This window comes from Chelonia mydas, chromosome 4 (genome assembly GCF_015237465.2).
Source record: "Chelonia mydas isolate rCheMyd1 chromosome 4, rCheMyd1.pri.v2, whole genome shotgun sequence".
Taxonomy (NCBI): domain Eukaryota; kingdom Metazoa; phylum Chordata; order Testudines; family Cheloniidae; genus Chelonia; species Chelonia mydas.
This window is the reverse complement of record NC_057852.1, coordinates 51,823,225-51,848,129: the sequence shown is the minus strand read 5'-3', so window position 1 is coordinate 51,848,129 and position 24,905 is coordinate 51,823,225. Positions and strand designations below refer to the sequence as shown.

Sequence of the window (24,905 nt, the reverse complement as noted above, 5' to 3'; positions counted from 1 at the left end):
GCCGCTAAATTGGGATTTTATGAAGTGGCATGATTGATGACAGTTAATACAGAATCATATTTTGTTCTAGCTCGAGCGCTCTGAAGATCAGGCTCTAAAAAAAGATACAGCTTTCTTCTGAACTCTGTGTGCCTTTACATTCTATTTATCTAGAGTGATTAAAATGGCTTTGATTGATTGTTACAATATGTTTTATAATCCCAGATATACTGAATAGGAGGCAATTTTCCTAAAAGAGAGAGAACTTTATTATTTGCAGTCTGACAATATAGACAATGTACCAGCTGTACGATTATGTACAGATATGTTAATCTTCAAGGTGAAATTTCCCCCAGTTCAGCAGTCTTTTAAACTTGTTTTATTACTATTTTAATTTTACTGGAGCTGAATTTGCCAGTTGGCACTAAAGCTGCCTTATCAGTAGAAAGAGCATTTTGGCTTTGTTTTAAAATAGGCTGAAATCCGAAAACAGTAGAAAAATCATTCTGCTGAGTTGGACTGTGGGGATTATTCTGATTCTTTTGTTAGCATATCTGGGGAGAAAATTATAAAGATAGGGTCAGAGCCTGCTTATTTAAAGGTAACAAATAAGAACAGGATAGGGCTGTCTCATAAGTAATTCACAAAATAAACATTGAACCGCACAAAGTACAAACTTATACCCTGGTATTGCAAACTCTTATTTATGCACATAGTCCTTGAGATCGCTGGCACTACACATGAGCAAGGGTTTGTAGTATTTAGTTAAATAATCCATATCAATTCAACCAGTACATCTACTTGATATCAGAGGTTATTTTTTGTATTTCAGTAGCACCTAGAGACCAGAGCCCTATTGTGGCAGGCTCTGTACAAACAAGTATAACAGATGGTCCCTGGCCTGAAGAATTTACAAACTAAAGTGTAAGACAAGTGACGTGATGGAAAAATCCTAAAAATGTAGGACTGGAAGGAACCTCAATAGATCATCTAGTCCAGTCCCCTGCACAGAGGCACGACTAAATATTACCTAGACCATCCCTGACAAGTGTTTGTAAGGAAAAATAAACTACGGGAATTTTTCCAAGCCAAAAAGGTCCATTTTGCAGTAAAGCAAAGATATATTTTGACACATTTTAGCTGTGAATGTAAGTGTCTTATTACAGAATTGAAATTATCTACACTGCAAATAAAATGAAGTGAAAATGCTAACTCATGGATGTTGCTGATTGGAATCCTGCAAAAAATATTTTTTTAGTACAGCCCTACATAAACAATCATCCAAACAGCTAAAAGTCTAGAACTTTACAAAAAGGCTTTGAATTAAATGAAAAAGATACCTGATAAAAAACCCAATTATTTATTCTGCAAGAAAAACAAATATAATGGAGTAATGACAGTTTTGGAGATTAAGAATATTTTGATTTTACATTTTCTTTTTTCCAAGCAATGCATTTGATCAAAGCAATTACTTAGGAAGAGCTTTCCCATTTTAAGTTGCTACACTAGCAAGCACAGATCTGCCACAATAGTGGTGTTCTGGTGCAGATGAGAAGGCATCGCTCTCGTTTCCGAGAGGCTCAGGAGCGAAGCAAATAGCACAAAGGTCGTGGAAACGTACAAGGTAGGAAGAGATCATGGTCTAGTTGTAGGTGTGCTTCTAGACAAAAGTGATAACCAATCAATTAACTATCAGATCCACCTTTGATAGGCCCAATTTTTTCTGAAAAGACATTACATGTCTATTTATATCATTTGTAGAAAGGCAATATTTGTACAAGTCACAGCTGAAGCAGCTCTTTTGTGTCAACTGGCCACTTGTGTCTACAAATCCGATAAGAAATTAGTTGTCCACTCATATATAGTGTAGTGATTTTTAGGCCACAGACTTTTTTTTTGTGCTACAGAAGTGTCTATAGTCAGTTAAAAATCTTCAAATACACATGTAATAATATATCAAGGAGTTTGTGATGGGATTCATTGACTTATCTCCAAGGGTATCTACAGTGTATCTGCAACCCGTTTTGCCAAAACCTGGAAAAGCTGGAAATCCTTGGCTAAGGACAGTGCCAGGGGCATGACAGCCTCATCTGGGGAGGAGGAGAATATGTTGTCCTCGGAGTCATCTATTCCTCGATTTCACCTTCCTGCTCCTCAGCAATCTCTAGAGGTTCCCATGTTCTAGATGCTGTAGCTGAGGGAGCACATCTTGAGGGTTCAGGCGATGGCTGGAAGCTCGAGAAACGTGGAGGCGATATGCAGTCCAGGGATCCCAGTGTGGCCACTGGGGCAGTGGAACAGAGTGAGCATATCAAGGTGGTGGTGGGGCCGTCTGAGGTTATACTCAAGGACCCTCTTGGTAGTGGGGAGCATGGGAGGAGTAGTGGAAAATGGTCTCCTCTGGCTCACTGTCTGACTCCGCACTTGAAAGTGGAGGTGCATGGCAAGGTACGGGAGAAGACTCCCGCATTAGGAGGAGACTCAGTGCTGAGGTCCTGGTGCCGAGGAGAGACTCTGGTATGTCAGATAGCCACAGGTCTCTTGAATGCTGGAATTCCGGTGGTGCTGACCGACCTGGTACCACTGGTAGTACAGAGAGCGTTGGGGATCTCGCCCATACCAACCACTCCGGCACCAAATGAGGCTTTGATGATGGTGCTAAAGATACTTTGCGTACCGGCAGTGTCTTCATACTGGTATGCCATTCACGCCTATCTTAGTCAGTACTGTTGTCTGAATGCCTGTGCCCATCAGGTCCTTAGGCATGTCAATGGTGCCAGCCGCTCCAGATCTTTGTGAGCCATGGGTACTGGCCTGGGATTGTCTTGGTGCTGACAGTATTGATGTTACTAGAGATCTTGTGCAGCTAGCTTGGGGCTCACCACGCTCTTCTGCGATGACTTACCAGAGGGGTCCACCATTGATTTCTTTGACCCACAATCCTTGGAGGTTGAGGGCTGTGGGGAAGACTTACATCAGCCAGATGACTCTCAGCGCGGGTCTAGGGAAGTTTGGAGGGCTGCCTCCATAAAAATGATCTTCTGTCTCAACTCCCTGTCCGTTTGAGACGTGGGTCTAAGTTGCTGGCAGAGACCACACTTGTGTGTGATGTGGCCTTCCCCGAGGCAGTGTAAATGCTTATCTGCCACAGGGATGGCCTCTTTGCATGACAGGCACTTCTTGAAGCCCGGTGAACCAGGCATATCCCATTGGGGGAAATGGTCCCCAATGAAAAAAAAAGGGGGGGGGGGAATAAAGACTTTTGTTTTGTTGTTTTGACTGGGGTTAGAGAACATAAAAGGAAGAAAGTCTCCTTAGTCTTAGTTGTAGGCTAACCAACTACTAGAAATGGTAAAGAAGCTAATGATCACAAACAGACTGCTAATGGCTCTCTCTCTAGCCAGGGGTGGTTGAGAAGGAACTGAGGGGGACTAGCCTGGGCGCACTTGCTAGCCTAGTGGCAGGCACGAGGAGAAACAGCGCATGCGTGGGCCTAATGGACACTGCTAGCAAAGTTCTCCAAGCAGCAACGCAGGGACCCAGGCACACCTACAGTGGAGCACCGACAGGGACACTACTTGAAGAAGTAGTTGGATATTTGCAGAGTTCTCCAGAATATCCATAAAAACAATGAAAAGATGCAGTGACATAGACAAAAAAGTTTTGGTCTGTATAGACATCAAAGGGACCAGATATTTATTAATCTTTTAGAGGGTCTGTAACCCTCTAAACAACTTAAAAAAATATGTACAAGTTGGAGAGACATTCATACTTGATGGAAATGAGATATACCAGGGAGCAAGAAGACTTGGCAGTTTACATATTCAAAGCACTGTACAAATGGTACCTTACCTAGCCCCTGTACTTCAAATCCCCATGAAGGTCACAGTCAGTGCTTTTATTATTCAAGTCAAATATAACCTCTGCCTTTATGAATGCATTAAAGGCAAGGAGGCTGTAGAAAAGAAACTGCTCAGAAGAACACAAGAAAAAAAGAGAAAGTGGTGGAAGAACATCTAAAATGTAATAAAGGAAAAGGACATTGTTTTAAACAAGTTCAGACTATCATTTGTTGATATGATACTGGTTTGGCAAACAATTATTTCACACAGGAGGCAATTTTACATTAGAAAGGCTACAAAACACCAGGACATTTCTGGGGTCAGATCAACACTTCAGTGGACTGGTGTTAAAGTTTCATTAGATCTACTGGTCTTCAGCATTGCACTTTGTGTGCAGCTCCAACCATAGGTAGTCATGTCAGTCATTAAATAGTAGTTCTAAATAGAGCTTTTTTTAGGGGGGGTAGTGAATTGGTCATGAACCTGTCCTGATTTTCTCCAGAAGTATTTGCTATTTGTAAGTAGTTTTTGAATAGCTTAGACAACTCGCTATTCATTATTCTTGTTGGGATTGGTTATCTATGCCACACAGCATTGTTTCTGCTCCAATTGCATGAAAGAAGCCATTTTAAAGAAAAGGCAGTAATAGAGTGATGAGGCCAGAAGAGCGTACTACAACTTGTGAAAGGACTGGTAAGCCTCACTCAAATCTCAGGAGGAAGGGCAATTCCCACTTGATCACCTTGCCTCCCAAGTCCAATTCTTATTCAGCATAGGCTTCTGAGCTTCTTTGAAGGCCTTCTGTGGTCTGCAGGAGTCCTTTCTATATAACTACAGATGGTTTATCGGGCAGGGATGCAGAAGTTCTTTCCCTTCACCACTGTCCCCTGCAACTCTGAGCTGCCATGGAAAATTCCCTCCTGATCTAGCCACCCCTCATGCTTCCAGCAGAACATCTGTTCCCCTTCCCCTACGCCCCCACTTTTAGACAATGGATAGGAGGAGCTACCAAGCATCAGAGGGCTGTAGAGGTGAGCAGCTGAGAAGTGCGGGAGTCATGGTAATAAGGAAGCACTAGTGCTTCCTTTCAGAATTCACAACATATTCACAGGTACCAAGAGGCTTTTGAATAATGTGACCCCACAAGTAAGGAACAGACTTCAGCACTTTTATTCACAAATCAGTTTCTTACCATTTGACAGCTCTGATGCTGGCACTTGCTTTCACAAGGGAGAATGGGCAAAAAACAGGTTGCAACACTGCTGACAAAAAAAGAAAACATCAGTACAATTGTGAATAAATTGGCAGAGTTTACAACTTAAGAACTTGCAGTTTAGCATGCACCTTGCAGATGCTGCTGCAGTTGACAGACTATGAAGCTTGCAGTGGACATAATAGGTGAGATTTTTATTGCATTCAATTTTCAAAAACGAAAATAAGCCAAATAAACCCTTGTCACAAGACAGGCGGATGAACATTGTGTTTTTTTGTGAATTAAAGTATAAAGGACTAAAATTTTGTGAAATCCATGCGAGAATGGGACTGGTGCCGGGCAGGGTTTGAATTTGGAGTTAGTGTATTGTTTTTAAGGTGTATATTTGTTTTTTAAAGTGTATTTTTGTATTTCAATTTTAACTGCCCTGTTAATGCATTAGAACTATAAGCAGCTTAGGAATGCCATTCTAAACCATCTTGGATTTGTCTCATAATGTCGCAAACCATTTGAGTCGTGGTCGTGTAGCTTTCTTACAAACCTGTTGATGTATGGCCTTGTAATTCAGCTGGTTGTCTTACTCTCTATCCTCCCTAAGCCCCCCTCCATAATGTGACTTGCAGGTGATCAAGCCCCCTTCTCAACCTTAAAAACAAATCTCAAAAGACCAACATTGAAAGCAGGCATTTGTGTGAATGGTTTTGTCACACCACTGAAAAATGGTATACACTCCTGCAGTTTTCTTACTGCAACATGGCTAAGTTTACAGGTCCAGCAGATTTAGTTACGTTTTCATATCAACACACACTGACAATGCATTTTTTACAAATCAGCCTAAAAGCTGGATCTTGACTGGGCTACTTTATGCCATGGCTTTCAGTCTCCCCTTGCCTGCCAACTTCTCTCTTCCACTCTCATTGCTGCTTGTATGTTCTGGAGAGGTAGAGCGTATGCACATAGTCCCTCCACCAGTTACCAGATTTGCTCATGCACTGTAGCTTTACTTTCCAAGAAACACAATCATGAGGAGATTCAGATAAGACAATGTATACTCTTGTCCCTCAAATGATCCAGTAATAGACATTCTGCAATTGAAACATTTCTAAAAATGGTTTCAGAGTAACAGCCGTGTTAGTCTGTATTCGTAAAAAGAAAAGGAGTACTTGTGGCACCTTAGAGACTAACCAGTTTATTTGAGCATGAGCTTTCGTGAGCTACAGCTCACTTCATCGGATGCATAGCATATCGTGGAAACTGCAGAAGACATTATATACACACAGAGACCATGAAACAAAACTTCCTCCCACCCCACTCCCCCGCTGGCAACAGCTTATCTAAAGTGATCATCAAGTGGAGCCATTTCCAGCACAAATCCAGGTTTTCTCACCCTTTCCCCCCCCCCCCCCGCCACACACACATACAAACTCACTCTCCTGCTGGCAACAGCCCATCCCCCTTTGAAACCCCTCTTTATAATGCGCATGATAATCAAGGTGGGTCACCTCCAGCACTAATCCAGGTTTTCTCACCCCCCCACACACACCCCCCTCCAAAAACCACACACACAAACTCATTCTCCTGCTGGCAACAGCTCATCTTACAATGTGCACAGCAATAATCCAAGTTTAACCAGAACGTCTTGGGGGGGGGTTTGCAGGAAAAAAACAAGGGGAGACAGGCTACCTTGCATAATGACTTAGCCACTCCCAGTCTCTATTCAAGCCCAAATTAATAGTATCCAATTTGCAAATGAATTCCAATTCAGCAGTTTCTCGCTGGAGTCTGGATTTGAAGTTTTTTTGCTTTAAGATAGCGACCCTCATGTCTGTGATTGCGTGACCAGAGAGATTGAAGTGTTCTCCGACTGGTTTATGAATGTTATAATTCTTGACATCTGATTTGTGTCCATTTATTCTTTTACGTAGAGACTGTCCAGTTTGACCAATGTACATGGCAGAGGGGCATTGCTGGCACATGATGGCATATATCACATTGGTGGATGTGCAGGTGAACGAGCCTCTGATAGTGTGGCTGATGTTGTTAGGCCCTGTGATGGTGTCCCCTGAATAGATATGTGGGCACAGTTGGCAACGGGCTTTGTTGCAAGGATAGGTTCCTGGGCTAGTGGTTCTGTTGTGTGGTATGTGGTTGTTGGTGAGTATTCGCTTCAGGTTGGGGGGCTGTCTGTAGGCAAGGACTGGCCTTTCTCCCAGGATTTGTGAGAGTGTTGGGTCATCCTTCAGGATAGGTTGTAGATCCTTAATAATGCGTTGGAGGGGTTTTAGTTGGGGGCTGAAGGTGACGGCTAGTGGCGTTCTGTTATTTTCTTTGTTAGGCCTGTCCTGTAGTAGGTGACCTCTGGGAACTCTTCTGGCTCTATCAATCTGTTTCTTCACTTCCGCAGGTGGGTATTGTAGTTGTAAGAATGCTTGATAGAGATCTTGTAGGTGTTTGTCTCTGTCTGAGGGGTTGGAGCAAATGCGGTTGTATCGCAGAGCTTGGCTGTAGACGATGGATCGTGTGGTGTGGTCAGGGTGAAAGCTGGAGGCATGTAGGTAGGAATAGCGGTCAGTAGGTTTCCGGTATAGGGTGGTGTTGATGTGACCATCGTTTATTAGCACTGTAGTGTCCAGGAAGTGGATCTCTTGTGTGGACTGGACCAGGCTGAGGTTGATGGTGGGATGGAAATTGTTGAAATCATGGTGGAATTCCTCAAGGGCTTCTTTTCCATGGGTCCAGATGATGAAGATGTCATCAATATAGCGCAAGTAAAGTAGGGGCGTTAGGGGACGAGAGCTGAGGAAGCGTTGTTCTAAATCAGCCATAAAAATGTTGGCATACCGTGGGGCCATGCGGGTACCCATAGCAGTGCCGCTGATCTGAAGGTATACATTGTCCCCAAATGTAAAATAGTTATGGGTAAGGACAAAGTCACAAAGTTCAGCCACCAGGTTAGCCGTGACATTATTGGGGATAGTGTTCTTGATGGCTTGTAGTCCATCTTTGTGTGGAATGTTGGTGTAGAGGGCTTCTACATCCATAGTGGCTAGGATGGTGTTATCAGGAAGATCACCAATGGATTGTAGTTTCCTCAGGAAGTCAGTGGTGCCTCGAAGGTAGCTGGGAGTGCTGGTAGCGTAGGGCCTGAGGAGTGAGTCTACATAGCCGGACAATCCTGCTGTCAGGGTGCCAATGCCTGAGATGATGGGGCGCCCAGGATTTCCAGGTTTATGGATCTTGGGTAGTAGATAGAATATCCCAGGTCGGGGTTCCAGGGGTGTGTCTGTGCGGATTTGATCTTGTGCTTTTTCAGGAAGTTTCTTGAGCAAATGCTGTAGATGCTTTTGGTAACTCTCAGTGGGATCAGAGGGTAATGGCTTGTAGAAAGTGGTGTTGGAGAGCTGCCGAGCAGCCTCTTGTTCATATTCCGACCTATTCATGATGACAACAGCACCTCCTTTGTCAGCCTTTTTGATTATGATGTCAGAGTTGTTTCTGAGGCTGTGGATGGCATTGTGTTCTGCACGGCTGAGGTTATGGGGCAAGTGATGCTGCTTTTCCACAATTTCAGCCCGTGCACGTCGGCGGAAGCACTCTATGTAGAAGTCCAGTCTGCTGTTTCGACCTTCAGGAGGAGTCCACCTAGAATCCTTCTTTTTGTAATGTTGGTAGGCAGGCCTCTGTGGATCATTATGTTGTTCAGAGGTATTTTGGAAATATTCCTGGAGTCGGAGACGTCGAAAATAGGATTCTAGGTCACCACAGAACTGTATCATGTTCGAGGGGGTGAAGGGGCAGAAGGAGAGACCCCGAGATAGGACAGCTGCTTCTGCTGGGCTGAGAGTATAGTTGGATAGATTAACAATATTGCTGGGTGGGTTGAGGGAACCATTGCTGTGGCCCCTTGTAGCCTGTAGTAGTTTAGAAAGTTTAGTGTCCTTTTTCTTTTGTAGAGAAGTAAAGTGTGCGTTGTAAATGGCTTGTCTAGTTTTAGTAAAATCCAGCCACGAGGAAGTTTGTGTGGAAGGTTGGTTTTTTATGAGAGTATCCATTTTTGAGAGCTCATTCTCAATCTTCCCCTGTTTGCTGTAGAGGATGTTGATCAGGTGATTCCGCAGTTTCTTTGAGAGCGTGTGGCACAAGCTGTCAGCATAGTCTGTGTGGTATGTAGATTGTAATGGATTTTTTACCTTCAGTCCTTTTGGTACGATGTCCATCTGTTTGCATTTGGAAAGGAAGATGAGACTGGGAGTGGCTAAGTCATTATGCAAGGTAGCCTGTCTCCCCTTGTTTTTTTCCTGCAAACCCCCCCCCCAAGACGTTCTGGTTAAACTTGGATTATTGCTGTGCACATTGTAAGATGAGCTGTTGCCAGCAGGAGAATGAGTTTGTGTGTATGGTTTTTGGAGCGGGGGGTGTGGGGGGGGGTGAGAAAACCTGGATTAGTGCTGGAGGTGACCCACCTTGATTATCATGCGCATTATAAAGAGGGGTTTCAAAGGGGGATGGGCTGTTGCCAGCAGGAGAGTGAGTTTGTATGTGTGTGTGTGTGTGGGGGGAAAGGGTGAGAAAACCTGGATTTGTGCTGGAAATGGCTCCACTTGATGATCACTTTAGATAAGCTGTTGCCAGCGGGGGAGTGGGGTGGGAGGAAGTTTTGTTTCATGGTCTCTGTGTGTGTATAATGTCTTCTGCAGTTTCCACGATATGCTATGCATCCGATGAAGTGAGCTGTAGCTCACAAAAGCTCATGCTCAAATAAACTGGTTAGTCTCTAAGGTGCCACAAGTACTCCTTTTCTTTTTATTTCTAAAAATGTCACCAAGTTCAATACCACCTACCCAAATTTGGATCACAGCTTTAGTTAAAAGAAAAGGAGGACTTGTGGCACCTTAGAGACTAACAGATTTATTTGAGCATAAGCTTTCGTGAGCTACAGCTCACTTCATCAGATGCATTCAATGGGAAATACAGTGGGGAGATTTTATATACACAGAGAACATGAAACAATGGGTGTTACCATACACACTGTAACGAGAGTGATCAGGTAAGGTGAGCTATTACCAGCAGGAAAGAAAAAAAAACTTTTGTAGTGATAATCAAGGTGGGTCATTTCCAGCAGTTGACAAGAACATGTGAGGAACAGTAGGGGGAAAAAATAAACTTTGGGAAATAGTTTTACTTTGTGTAATGACACATCCACCCCCCCATCTTTATTCAAGCCTAATTTAATGGTGTCCAGTTTGCAAATTAATTCCAATTCAGCAGTCTCTCGCTGGAGTCTGTTTTTGAAGTTTTTTTGTTGTAATATTACGACTTTTAGGTCTGTAATCGAGTGACCAGAGAGATTGAAGTGTTCTCCGACTGGTTTTTGAATGTTATAATTCTTGATGTCTGATTTGTGTCCATTTATTCTTTGACGTAGAGACTGTCCAGTTTGGCCAATGTAGATAGCAGAGGGGCATTGCTGCACATGATGGCATATATCACATTGGTAGATGTGCAGGTGAATGAGCCTCTGACAGCGTGGTTGATGTGATTAGGCCCTATGATGGTGTCCCCTGAATAGATATGTGGACACAGTTGGCAACGGGCTTTGTTGCAAGGATAGGTTCCTGGGTTAATGTTTTTGTTGTGTGGTTGCTGGTATTTGCTTCAGGTTGGGGGCTGTCTATAAGCAAGGACTGGCCTGTCTCTCATGATCTGTGAGAGTGATGGGTCATCCTTCAGGATAGGTGGTAGATCCTTGATGATGCGTTGGACAGGTTTTAGTTGGGGGCTGAAGGTGATGGCTAGTGGCGTTCTGTTATTTTCTTTGTTGGGCCTGTCCTGTAGTAGGTAACTTCTGGGTACTCGTCTGGCTATGTCAATCTGTTTCTTCCCTTCAGCAAATGGGTACTGTACTTGTAAGAACCCTTGATAGAGATCTTGTAGGTGTTTGTCTCTGTCTGAGGGGTTGGAGCAAATGCAGTTGTATCGTAGAGCTTGGCTGTAGACAATGGATCGTGTGGTGTGGTCTGGCTGAAAGCTGGAGGCATGTAGGTAAGTATAGCGGTCAGTAGGTTTCCGGTATAGGGTGGTGTTTATGTGACCATCGCTTATTAGCACCGTAGTGTCCAGGAAGTGGATCTCTTGTGTGGGCTGGTCCAGGGTGAGGTTGATGGTGGGATGGAAATTGTTGAAATCATGGTGGAATTCCTCAAGGGCTTCTTTTCCATGGGTCCAGATGATGAAGATGTCATCAGTGTAGCGCAAGTAGAGTAGGGGCATTAGGGGACGAGAGCTGAGGAAGCGTTGTTCTAAGTCAGCCATAAAAATGTTGGCATACTGTGGGGTCATGCGGGTACCCATGGCAGTGCCGCTGATTTGAAGGTATACATTGTCCCCAAATGTGAAATAGTTATGGGTGAGGACAAAGTCGCAAAGTTCAGCCACCAGGTTTGCCGTGACATTAATCGGGGATACTGTTCCTGACGGCTTGTAGTCCATCTTTGTGTGGAAAGCTGTAAAGGTGTATTCTTCTCACTTAGCTAGTTATAGAAGGATAAAAGAAAGAAACAAAATCACTGTCTGCTGGTGTAAGGGCCTTCCCTTACTGTGACAGTCTGGGGCCCTGTTCTTAGGCTAAGGCCTTTGGCTAAGCAGCAGAGGTAGCCATAAGCTGGGAAGCGACCGGTCACATCCTCACATTCCAAACTAATCACGCTGAAATAAGGTGCTATTGGGCTGTTAGGAATACAGTCCTGTCCTGATAATGCCTATCACCTCCAGAGAAAGGGAAGAGCCTAGAAGATGTAAAAGGAAACTTAGTTTGATAGCATCCTGTCTGGCAAGAACTCACTTATCAATAGCTGGGATGTGAAATCCTCATTTCTTTGTTGTTCTATCACTGTAGTCCCTATTTCCCTATTGTCTGTCTGTATAATCTCTGTCTGGTTCTGTGATTGTTTCTGTCTGCTGTATAGTTAATTTTGCTGGGTGTACACTAATTAAGGTGGTGGGGATATAATTGGTTGGCTAATCATGCTACAATATGTTAGGATTGGTTAGTTAAATTTCAGTAAAATGATTGGTTAAGGTATAGCTAAGCAGAACTCAAGTTTTACTATATAGTCTGTAGTCAATCAGGAAATAAGGGGGGGGAACGGGAACAGGGGTGGGGGAATTGGAATCATGTTTTGCTAAGTGGTGAAGAATGGGAACAGGGACACAGGTAAGGCTCTGTGGTGTCAGAGCTGGGAAGGGGGACACTAAGGAAGGAAACTGGAACCATGCTTGCTGGAAGTTCACCCCAATAAACATCAAATTGTTTGCACCTTTGGGTATTGTTGCCCTCTGTTCATGCGAGGAGGACCAGGGAAGTAAGTGGGTGAAGGAATAAGCCCCCTAACAATTGCACCTTATTGCTATTACCATTTGTCTACATTTACAGCACCTCTCCTCAGAGGATCCCACAGCACTTGGCCATTGATATTTGAAAAAAATGTTTACTAACATCATGTACAACTAAACTATTTCACTTCAAAACAGACCTGCCTTGTCAGTGTCAGGTATAGGCTATACTTGTAATACTGATTTGAGTGTTTGGAGAAAGGAACTGAGGTTAGTCCTTAAATTTCAACATCCTACACAGGTTTGGTGTTCATTCATAGTACTGAAGTTTAATTTAAAGGAAATCAGCTACTAGTCATTGAAGCCAAGAATTTGAGATCCTTATAAAAATCCCTTTTTGAATCTTAAGAATATCAAAAATTATCCTAATTATCACAAAAATTGTGTGGTTTTGTGGAAGGGATATTAAACCTTCTATTTCAGGGTTTAAATCAATCTCTGTTAGAGATTAAAATGAGATATAATGTGTGTGTGTGTATGTGTGTGTGTGTGTGGGGACAGGGCAGATTATCCCACATCCATCTACTGCAAGGTTCTTGCACCTTCTTCTGAAGCATCTGGGGCTGGCCATTGTCAGAGACAGGATAGTGGTCTAGATGGACTTTGGGTCTGATCTACTATGGCAATTTCCATGTGCCACAAGTACTCCTTTTTTTTTTTGCGAATACAGACTAACACGGCTGCTACTCTGAAACATGTTCCTTCTAATCTCTTTATAGCAAGGCAGGTCAAACTACTTCTCAGTAATGCTTATATCAATCTAATTTTCAGAGGGTTCAAGTGAACAGACATTTAAATGCCTGCAGCAGTATATGTACGTTACTTTTCCCCCATATTTGTTGAGCTTGCTAAAGTAAGTAGGTTTTATTCATGCCCAGTACTCAAGATGATCAATGTCCTTGGAAGAATGACCTTGGCATCTCCTCTTAAAGCTGTATTAGAGCAATGCACCCTCACCAAAAACTTTATAAACAGGTAGTTTGGGACTGTTCTAGAGTACTCAACAAGTCAATTGTAGAGTTACTCAATGTTGCCAGTGCAGACTAGATCCCAGTTCAAAATGAGTTATGAAAACACAAGTAATGAGTCTTTTTTTTCCCCTACTCCCATGGAACAGCAAGAGAGACTGTTCTAAACTAGTTCAAACTGAAGCCATATTTAAACCAGTCATGCAAGGACGAGTTTCAATTCAGTGTTTAATTTTAATTCAGTACATTTAGATCACAATATTGTACCAAACTGTTTTCGATTTGTGTGGCTGGTGGCATGCAACCCCAGCTGAACCATCCTTGTTGGAATGGTAATTTTGCAGTGAAGTTGGCACTGGTTATAGTGGCCTTATAAGAAAACATCTTATCAAAGGAAGAGGTCTTAGCTTTATGTTTGAACCTTTTACTTATTAAACTTTAAATAGCACTGTTAATTATATGTACAAGGCGCAAAGAAGCCATGGTACAGATATCTCAGGAACGTGGATAGGACGGACAGGAGAGGGTAAATTCCAGAAAGGATAATCAAGTGACAGTTTTTCCACTCTATCTGCCCTAGTCATACACATTTATGTAGCAAGCAGGAAAAAAAAATGAAGGGGGGAGGGAAAGAGATAAACAGGGGAAAATGTTCTATGTTTCCTTACAATTGGTAGTATTAGTCTATTTTGGGATCACTGCTTGGAGCAGCTCCCTGCTGAAGAATTAGTACTGCAAGAATTGATGGAAGATGAAACTTTATGTATTTCCTCTGTGGTGGAAAATACCCTTTTTATTCAGGATGCCACCACAGAATGTGTTGCATGGGCTCTGATTTTCTCTCAAATTGATTTATCAGTGGTGTAATAGAACTCAATATTGCAGAGCTTGATGCACCTACCTATGCATTACTTGGATGCTTTCAAAGGCAGGCATTTAAGGCCAAAGAAAACAAAGATGGACTCCTGAATTGATTGGTTCTACTAAGATATTTTCCTGCTCTTCTCTTGCGCTTTCTTTTTGGGTATTGGAGGGGAAAGCACAGAGAACCCATTCTGCCATTTGTGTTCCCAATGAAATTTGGTCTGCATCTCCCATGGAAAGTCTCACCCTTTGCATCTTGGGCTAGTTCCCTAAATACCATCTTGGTTCAGGGACCACTTTATTTATCTGCTGACAACTTTGTCATCTTTTGTAGCAAGTCTCCTCTTTATGTGGATTACCCTGAGGCACTAGGTGATCTTCTGTCAGGTACAGAGCCTGATTGGCTTTGACATTTAGACTTCAGCTTCTTATACCATGTATGCTGTGATTGTAATATTGTCTGATTGAACCAGGAAGTGCTCCTTCCTCAGGTGATATCGGACATCTCAAAGAGCCAACTCAACTGCTACCATCTCTAGGAAGCTGAGGCTCTGAAGTCCTCCTGACCTTGACCATGTTCTGTGTATTGTGATGCCCCTAGTGTGCTCCTCACCTTGAAAGACTGGTGTCAATGGTGAGTATTTTGGGGTTCAGAGTAGGAAGGCAGGCTCCTACCATCAGTGGGGGCTTTGTTACCACCAGCTGAAGGAATGAATTATTCTGGATGATAGTTTCACATTCCTCTGCATTTCTTGCTGGAAATGGTTCCAAAACTTGAATCCCAGCAGTTCTCAATACATTCCTGCCCACGAAGTATGCTCTATGCATGAAACAAGAACATATAGAAGCTAAGGTAAAGATGGATGGATGACACACTTGTTCCATGATACTTCAAAGATCAGTGCTGGGATCTTAAAAGCCTTCTTCACATAGGGAAAATTACTTTAGCTTATCTAGCCTTATAGGTGCACAGTCCTCCCAGAGCAGATCAAAGAACTCTTTATCATGAACCACTGTGCCTGAAGGATTGATAAGGGTGACGCTTTGAACAGAGATGGTGTGGCGGTGTCTCTAGTAACCACAGCTTGTGTGTGTGTATGTGTGGGGGGGTGAGACAGAGGCCCAAACAAGCCTTATCGATTGAGTCACTTGGCAGAGTGAAGGTGATGGAGTGCCTCTTGGCTTTCCCTGTTTTGCCTGATCCATCATGATGAAGAGACAACAAATACAGAGAATGAGTTTAGAGGTGGTCCCATTCATACAGCAGAGCCCCAGAACAGAGACAATGAGGGGGGGGGAAGATTTTGCTCCCTGCTGACTCACAATTAACTATAAAAAGGCAGGAGCACAGAACTGCCTGCCTACAGTACCAGAGGCAGAGAAAGTGGTATGATGGTTGAAGCAGAATGGCCAAAACTCAGACCCTTATGGACAAGGCTGAATTGCCTTCAGTATTTGCAGAAGAGGTGTAGTCCAAATGTCTTGGGACTGAAGGAGGGGTCAGGATCTATACATCAGCACCAGTCACAGAGTCAGTTAAAAAGTTTCCAAGGTATTTGAATTCCTGAAAGCCTGGCAGATTAAAACACATATATGGCAATGCAACTTACATTTCACTACATTTACAATATGAACTAGACCATTTGCATACACAAGGATAAGTCTGTATCCATGAAAACCATGCTTATAAGTGATGCTGAATGCATTACATGGAAAAAATCAATAGTAAAAATTGCCCTTCCTATTTTAAGAGGAGGGTTAGAGAAACAAGTAGCCCCCCTAAAGGCCACAATTATAAAAAGTATCAATCATTAATTCCACAATATGAAAAAAGATACAATTTATACTTTCACTTAATTATGATATTCTGTAATTGAAATATTGCAAAGAAGGCACTGACTTTTTAGTCTATAGTCAATTTTTTCATTGCTTTATGGTCCATAAAAGCATTGGGCACGTCTCTCATCTATACCATTAATGCAGGTGGCTTGAACTTTATTTTGCAAGTGATGAACTGTAGTCCACAATAGCTGTCAGCATAACCTTTGTTGTTGGGATTCTGAAGCCAAGTAGTAATGCATTTTGTATTATTGGATTTCCCTGATACGAAGCACTAATAATATAATGCATTAGCACTTAATATACAATCAAAGTCCACCCATCAGCAGTGACACATTAACAGTGGAACTGAACAGCATATTAAATCAACTCTGAACTGCACCTCTCTCTTCATCCAGTAATTTACAAAGTCCAACACAGACTGGTTAAAATATTCACACAACTGTTTTTCAAAACATTTTATTGCATTATATTTGGTACCTTATGTTTGACAAAGGAAATTACATCTGTAACTGCAGGAATAAGAATCTGGTCTGTTATTTGAAAAAAAAAATCTTGGGCCCCTTAAAAGTTACAAAGTCTTGTGTTTGCCTGAAACAACTGAGCAAGAAATATATTCTTAGAAATGTAGGGCTTCAAGTATTACAAACCTGTGACACTGTGGAAAAGTTCCAGAGGTATCTAAACTGCAGCACTTGTTATTCTCTGCATAACGTGAACAAGGCCTGCTGAGGTTTTAAACTATTAGTCTCTTGATCAGTCATAAAATGGTAGTCAGGAGTTCCGCTCTTTGTAACTTCAAGCCATAGTATGTTCTCATTTTGTTTTCACTCTCTGTGAAAAATGCACACTATCTTTCTAATTAGTTGGTGCCACATCACAGTGCATGATTTCATTTGGTTCTTGCATTACAGTTTTAACAAGTTTGGCCAAACTATGCTGTGAGGTTCATCTCAAAAACCAGCAGTGTGTTTTCTTTTCAAGTTTAATTAAAATGAAGAGATTGTTCTAACTGGTTTCCTTCAGTTAAAACCTGTGGTGCAAGAACACCAAACTAATCGTGCACAGTGAACTTTGGAGACACAACAAGCTTACTGAACACCCTATGTTTCTTAATTCTGGCTGGTATCTATATGTCCCAGCCTCTACAACATCACATGTATGTTGTAGGTTTCTCTGTAAATAGTGATTCACAATGAATACTTCCTATGAATAGAATCATCTCCGTATCAAAATCAGTCAGATGCTAAAGCCCCAACAACTCTTTGTGCTCAGTGAAAGAATCCAGTGCTAAAACAGCGTTTTTGCTGTCTGAGATAATAGTAATCTCACAAGACAAATTTAAAGTAATATTTCTGCCACACACCTGCTCTGAGGGTTATGAGCCTCCAGATTTCATATAAATTAGTTTAAAAACATGGGGTAAGGAAAAGGGGGATTTTTTCTTCAATTTTAGCAGCTTTTAATTTTTCTTAAGAAACTGAACAACCTATATCCAGTAATATGTTAGATATTTTATATATATACTTTGTCAGCAGGATAAAAAAAGTAAAACTATTTGAAGGCAACATTTTTACTCCTTCCTTTCTCTGTGTAAGTTAGAACAATTCAGCAGGTGCGTGACAAAAATATTATACACCAGATATGGACCAATGTTATTCCACTCTCTCTTTTCTTTCTTTCTTTTTTTTTTTTTTTTTAAACAAAGTTGTTCATATTTCATTGGCCAGTTCTTCAGTTTCTGCAGAACTATCTCCATTAACCGTGATCTTCATATCCTCTTCATATCCAGGGGGCATGAAAGCCAAAGCATAAGGGAAAAGCTTATGACAATTCGCTCTGTAAGTTTCAGCTGCTTCTTTACAGTCTCCCAGGCTACCATCACTCAAAGCTTCTAATACCTCCATACAAGTCTAATTAAAACAAAAGAACAAAGTGTTAAATCTTCTTATAAATATTCATCTGTGACACTCATTAAAAGATAGGTTTCAGAGTAGCAGCCGTGTTAGTCTGTATTCGCAAAAAAGAAAAGGAGTACTTGCATCCGATGAAGTGAGCTGTAGCTCACGAAAGCTTATGCTCAAATAAACTGGTTAGTCTCTAAGGTGCCACAAGTACTCCTTTTCTTTCTTCATTAAAAGATATAATACTTCTGAATATATAGTTATTTTCTAGCTTCTGCCCTACTCTCAAATGTGTATTTTTCTAAATAAATACATATACAGAACATTATGCATATTTGAGAAAGTTGTATGAACATTTATAGACTTAGTTTAAGGGCATAACTGCAAAAGCCTTCTGATAGCATATTGTAAAAATACTAAATTTACTCTCTAGAGTGAACGCATCAAGTAGTTGCAGAGTCTTTTAACACAAATAATTATCGCTTCACTTTGTTGACTTTGCTGAGAGAAAAAACTGGAAGAGTATCAAAGGGTCAATACCACACAGTTCCAGAGGTCAGCAATTCCAGTGATAAAGCATTTGGTTTAAATTTTGTTTCTAGTTTTACCTACACAATGATTCTAGATGAAATCGGAAGTATTTTTTCCTACATATTTGGACTGTACCATTATGTGACTGTGTCTAGGACTCACTAGGGTTTATAAAACAAAGGAGAAAATACTTATCAGTCGTTATTTTTCCACGTATAGGTGTTTTGCATTGCAAGAGATCCGTATTCCTGCAATAACACTCCTCATACATAACTAGTGGGACCTCATTGCTCAAAATCCTCAGCCAATGGGTTCCAGAAGGGACCAGTGCAGTGGAGCTCTACATAAGCCACAGTGCTTCCAAGTATTAGCTCGTAAGTAAAAGGTGTGATTTTTAAAAAACTGTTACAGAATCCCCAACTCTAAGGCAAAAAGAGGTCAAGTTACAGGCAGAAAAATACTATTCAAAAATTACAGGGAAGTATATTTTCTTTTTATCAAATGTAGATGCCTTGCAATAGATCCAAGTCCCTGGAGACTCAAAGAGTTACAAGAATCATGTGCCTTTTGTTAAAAAAAGGTATAGAACTCTGCATTAAATTGGGCCTGCAAGTAGAAGAGTTTGGAAAGAATACTTGAAGGCACCTTGATAACCACAAAGGGAAAAGATACTCGACCAGAAGAATGACATAGTTTAGAGAAAACTGTGGAGAACCGTCTACAAATTATAAAGACATCTACTAAATAAATAAAACATCTGGGAGGTATAACAGGTGGAGCATCCATAACCCAAAGACTTACAACATTGGTGGCAAAAATCTAGATTTTTACTATGTGGCTGAATCCAAGCAATAATACTCTGAGCATCTGAAAACTCCATGTAGTTTCCCTACATTTGTTAAAAAGGGTAAATGAGACGACTTGGATAATCATAGGCTTGTCAGCCTGACATTGATCCTGGGCAAGATAATTGAGCAGCTGATACTCAATTAATAAGGCGTTAAAGGGCAATGTAATTAATGTCAATCACCAGGGGTTTACAGAAAATACATCCTGTCAAACTAATATGGTATCTTTATTGATGAGATTACAAGTTTGGTTGATAAAGATAATAGTGTTTACATAATATATTCAGACTTCTGTAAGGCATTTGACTTAGTATCACACAATATTGTGATTAAAAATCTAGAACAATATAAAATGAACATGGCACACACTGAATGGATTAAAAACCGGCTCATTGAGAACTTTCGAAATGTAACTACAAATGGGGAATCGTCATCAAGTGGGTGTTTCTCCAGTGGGATCACACAGAGGCTGGTTCTTAGCCCTATGCTACTTAACATTTTTATCAATGACCCGGAAGAAAATCAAAATCAATCACTGATAACGTTCGCAGATGACACAAAAATTGAGGGAGTGATAAAAAATTAAAACGATGGGTCACTGATTCAGAGTGGTCTTGATCTCTTGATATACTGGACGCAAGCAAACAATATGCATTTGACTATGGCTAAATGTAAATGTATATATCTATGAACAAAGAATGTAGGCCGTACATACAGGATGGGGGACTCTATCCTGGGAAGCAGTGACAAGTAAATTTGGGGGTTGTGGTGGATAAACAGCTGAACATGAGCTCTCACTGTGATGCTGTGGCCAAAAGAGCTCACGCAATCCTGGTTTGCACGAACAGGGAATTCTTAAGTAGGAGTAGAGAGGTTATTTCACCTCTGTATTTTATATTGGTGTGACTGCAGCTGGAATACTGTGTCCAGTTCTGGTGCCCATAGTTCAAAGATGTTGATACATTGGAGAGGGTTCAGAGAGGAGTCACGAGAATGATTAAAGGATTAGAAAACCTGCTTTATAGTGAAAGATTCAAAGGGTATGTCTACATTGCCATTAAACACCCACGGCTGGCCCATGTCAGCTGACTCAGGCTTGAGAGACTTAGGCTATGGAGCTGTTTAACTGTGGTCAAGACCTTTGGGCTTGGGCTGGAGCCTGGGCTCTGGGACCCCACATGGCTCCAGCTCAGTGGTCTACAAAGCAGTTAAACAGTTCTTGAACTGATCCACTCTCTCTGCAGGCTGCAGTCACTGCAAAGAATAAAGATCTTCATGTGAGTCCCAGATTACACAAAGTAGCTCAAAATCCAATTTCTATTTACTGCTAATTGTTGGAACTGTCAGGCTAAGGGTATTTAAGATGTGTGACTGCCTGATAATTAGTGGTTCTTGGATGATGAGAATGCTATAATTAATCCTACCCTTCGAGTGGCTATTCAATGTTTTCTTAGTCTGTTTTTAATGCAAGCAATCATTAAGTCACTAAAATTCAGAATCAGACTTCCTTTCACTGGTTAAGAAAATAGTACCACAATGCTGGAAAGCATCAACAGCTCCATCAGCTAGCAGCCCTGTAAAGTGTGTTCTCAAAGTATCACTGAAAAACATTTTCTATTTTAGGACTATTATACTGAAAAAATCCGACTCCACAGCTAGTCTACTATACTGGGAAGAAGAAACTGGTAACATGTGATGCTGATAAATGGTTTATTTTTAGTTTAACATGAAACAGCACTAAGTTCTATAGTAAGTATATGAATTCTGCTGAAGAAAACCTGAGTTTTTTCTTCCAAGAATGTGAAGAGGAAACAGGTCTGCTACAACAACTGATGGACAGTGATGTCGGTAGTAAGAAAGGAACTGGACAGCTGGCAGCACAAGAGACACGTGGGTTCTGCAGTTGGGGTTATATACAATGCTAGAGACTAATGGCTCAGCTTTTTGAGCTATGGATATTCCAGTCAAGCACTAGGAGCAAGAGCCAAGGAGCATACTGAAAAGGAACAGCCTTTGAAGAACCACATTTTCTAGTAAGTTCAGGGGTGCTGGAAAAATTTTTATAGTGGGAGTGCTCAGAGCCATTGAACCAAACTGTAAACCCTGCATATAATGGAAACCACTTCAAGCCGGGGGTGCTGCAGCACCCCCCCGCATCTCTAGTTCCAACACCTATGTGTAAGTGTCAAGGGTCTAGTAAGTGTCATTGGAGAAAGAGGAAATTCAGAGGAGTTTTGTACATTAATCCAGACAATTTTGATCTGTCCATTCTGATTTGTTCAAAATAGCTGCAACTATAACGACCTTTATTTGCGGTCCCAATACTAGATTTTCAGTCATCAGATACACGTTGTCCTAATTCTTTCCTATATTATTTCTTCCTGAAAGAGAGAGTATTTCACAGATTCTAAGTCCATACGCCCCCCGAAAGGGCAGGATAAAAAGATTCCCAAGTCTGTGGCAAAAGCAGGTAAGATGGGAAAGAAGCTATTTTAACAGTTTTTATGACTGACAAAAACATCCTAAAACTAGGTTTTCTGCCCATCTGCAGAATACCATTAAATGTACAGATTATGGATGTACCAACTGTCTAATACAATCCAAAACTTCCCAAACAACCAAAATGATATTGCTTACAGAACCAAAAAGTTGAAGGGGGCTAATACAGCAAGGAGACAAAACATAGGAACAACACTCCTGGTTCCAATTATCTAGAAGAGGCAAATCTCAAGGTCCAAAAAAATTAAAAAAATCTACCCTCTTTACCTGAAGATTCCTGTTGGTAAGGGATTCATCGAGGGATGTTGCCAGCTCTACTGCTCTTTTCTGACTGGAAGGATCCAAATAGTACACCATTTTGGCAGCTGCAAGAGAAAAATAATTTTCTCCAGCATAATATCAAGTCAAACGAATCTGTATTACACAATATAAAGACTGCACAGCTCTGAAAAAAATAGGATACTGAGTTCTAGATCAAAATTCAAAACTGGCCCAAAGGGATTACCTTTGCGAGTCTTATGTTCAATGTTCTCCAGATTAGAGTAAATAGATGGGTGCTCTATGTCTATTTTTTAATGCATAAGAGTCTACATAAAACAAATTAAGATTGGCACAATTGGTGGTGGTTTCAAAATACAGAATAGGCATGGAGAATGTACTAACCTTTAAATGCTAGTGGTGGCCCCTCTAGATCAAAGCTGAGGCACAATGTCTGGGCTGTGTTGGGAACCTTGCATCACCACTGCCCAGGCTGTAATGCAGTAGCCACTATAATACGTAATCACCATTGGGAAAGGGTGCTATGGTAAACCATGACTTGAAAAATGAGGACACCTAATAACTGGATGACAAACTATTAGGCTGAAGTAAACATGGGAGATTAAGAGGGAAGGTTCTACCATCGGTGCTGCAACTAGGGTTGGTGAGGGTGCTGCCCCACCATCTGGCTTCAAGTAGTAACAACAACCGAAATACATGGTTTCCGCCTTTAGCACCCCCACTATAAAAATTGTTCCAGCAACACTGGGTTCTGTGAGGTCAAGGGAACAATGCCCTGATGAGAAGGCCAATCCTTTATGCAACTCTGCAGGAAAAGTGGAGGTTTGTATGCTTCAAATTACTGTCTGCACCTTGGAGATGTTTCACCAGCACTGAACATTTTAACACATTTTAGGAAACCTGCATTAATATAATACTATGGTTGACATTTCAGACATACATGAAGAAACTCAAATTTGGCTTCCCACAGCTATTACAAATCAGCCACTTGTCTATATGTAGCATTTCTATCGTCATGTATAATGTTAATTTTAATGCTTTAATATAATATTTAAAGACTACATTAGAAGAATGTTTCAGTTCAGAAGTCAAGCACTCAGAAGTTCCAAACTGACAGAATCCACGCTACCCATGCAACCTTAGTTTGGCCTCTTGTGCATACACAGGATAGCCTTTTATCATGATTATGTTACATTTTCCTCAGGACCCTGGCTTCATACAGTAAATGAGTAGTTATAGTGTATTTTTAATTTATCCTCCTCATTAAACAAGGGATCGGTCACACAATGACTGTAAACTATCTAAATCCTGCACTGAATAAAAAAATTATTATTAATTTCCTGGTGAGTGTGTATCCTGAGCACTGTTCCCTCTAAGCTGTGCGTGTGCGCGCCCACATACACAGATCCTAAACCCCACACACATGGCGAAACACCACGCGCACAAAAATTTGCACATAAGCACAATTTGCACAGAAGAAATTTTTTGCGCAAACGGCCCGTCAAAAATTAGAGGGAACATTGATCCTGAGTTCACCATACTATCTGAGTACTTTACGAACAATTAATTTATCTTTCCAGCACCCCAGTGAGATTAGGTGGCATTCATACAACTGGGGAACTGAGGCACAAAGAGATCAAGGGCAAAACTGTTGTAATTAAAAACAAAAACAAAACACCTCTTAAAAATAGAAAATCTATCACTTGGAATCACACTGACCCTCAACTTGGGTCATCAGAAAGATTGAGACTTTTAGACACAGACATCAACCTCTTCAGCTAATGGTGTAACTGGTAGCAGGATAGTAGACTTATTGTCTACATGAAACAGCTACTAAAGAGGATGAGACACTTTGCCAGTGAGTTTCACAGCTATTTGCTGACAGCAGAAGAATATACAGACTCAGGACACCTGGCTGCAATTCCAGATAAAGGAAGAGAGTATTCTCTAGTGGCTACAAACCATTCTACAGGTTTCTGCCCTATTGGAACCAACCAGTTCAGACAATGATTGAGTACAAACTGAAGCAGAAGTTCTTCCATGACACATCAGCACTTATGTTGAGCCAGTAGAGACGGCAGCTGCCTGAATGTTTAAGTGCAGCATATTTAGACTACTGGACCCACTATTTATTATCTATTTTGATCAAATACCACTTGTTGCCAATACCATTTGCAGTTATAATCTCGGATTTGCACCAAATTTAATCCAACAATTTCAGAAACATAAAACCAGCATTGAAGGATCACTTTGATTTTAAAATCAATTAATTATTGCTAGAATTAGAAAGAAAGCTTGCTGGAAAAATGTTTCACAATATTAAGTTTTTCCATTTTATGGAAACTTCCCATCACCAGGATATTTTAAACTTAATGAATCAGTAAAATAAAATTATTTTGTAAAGTGTCATTCAGATAAACCGTATCCCAAAACATTTTACAGAGTTAAACAACAGTTAGCGTTAAAAGATCTTTCATGACACTTCACTTACACTAGAAATGTCTATGGGCCAGAGATGATGCAAAGATTTTTTACACAGTGCAGCCAAGAATTGAGGCATAGAGGGAGAGATTATTAAGATATATAGGCAAGGAGAAAAAGCTGTTTTCAACTGAGAATTTAAATAGATACAAGAAAGCCATTCCAAATGGAAAGAGCAGCCTATCACACCGACAGCATGGGAACAGAGAGAGGCCAATGTTACATGAGCATAGGAAGTGGGAAAGAGAAAGAGAAGGGTCCTCGAG

The 24,905-nt window shown here is 41.2% G+C and overlaps 1 protein-coding gene across 2 annotated transcripts in view; it reads right to left on the bottom strand.

The window, feature by feature from the left end:
* Positions 1–16,540: 16,540 nt before the first annotated feature.
* The window catches only part of NAA15 (N-alpha-acetyltransferase 15, NatA auxiliary subunit), a 61,228-nt gene continuing 52,863 nt past the window's right edge, over positions 16,541–24,905 (bottom strand). Inside the window, exons 19-20 of one of the 2 annotated variants that reach the window (XM_037897227.2) lie at positions 22,147–22,244; positions 16,541–18,010 (exon numbers count right to left, since the gene is read on the bottom strand). In XM_037897227.2, the coding sequence (XP_037753155.1) occupies positions 17,810–18,010; positions 22,147–22,244 (299 nt within the window). In that variant the 3' untranslated portion in view covers positions 16,541–17,809. The remainder of the gene's footprint in view (positions 18,011–22,146; positions 22,245–24,905) is intronic. The other variant, XM_037897228.2, reaches the window with a different exon arrangement.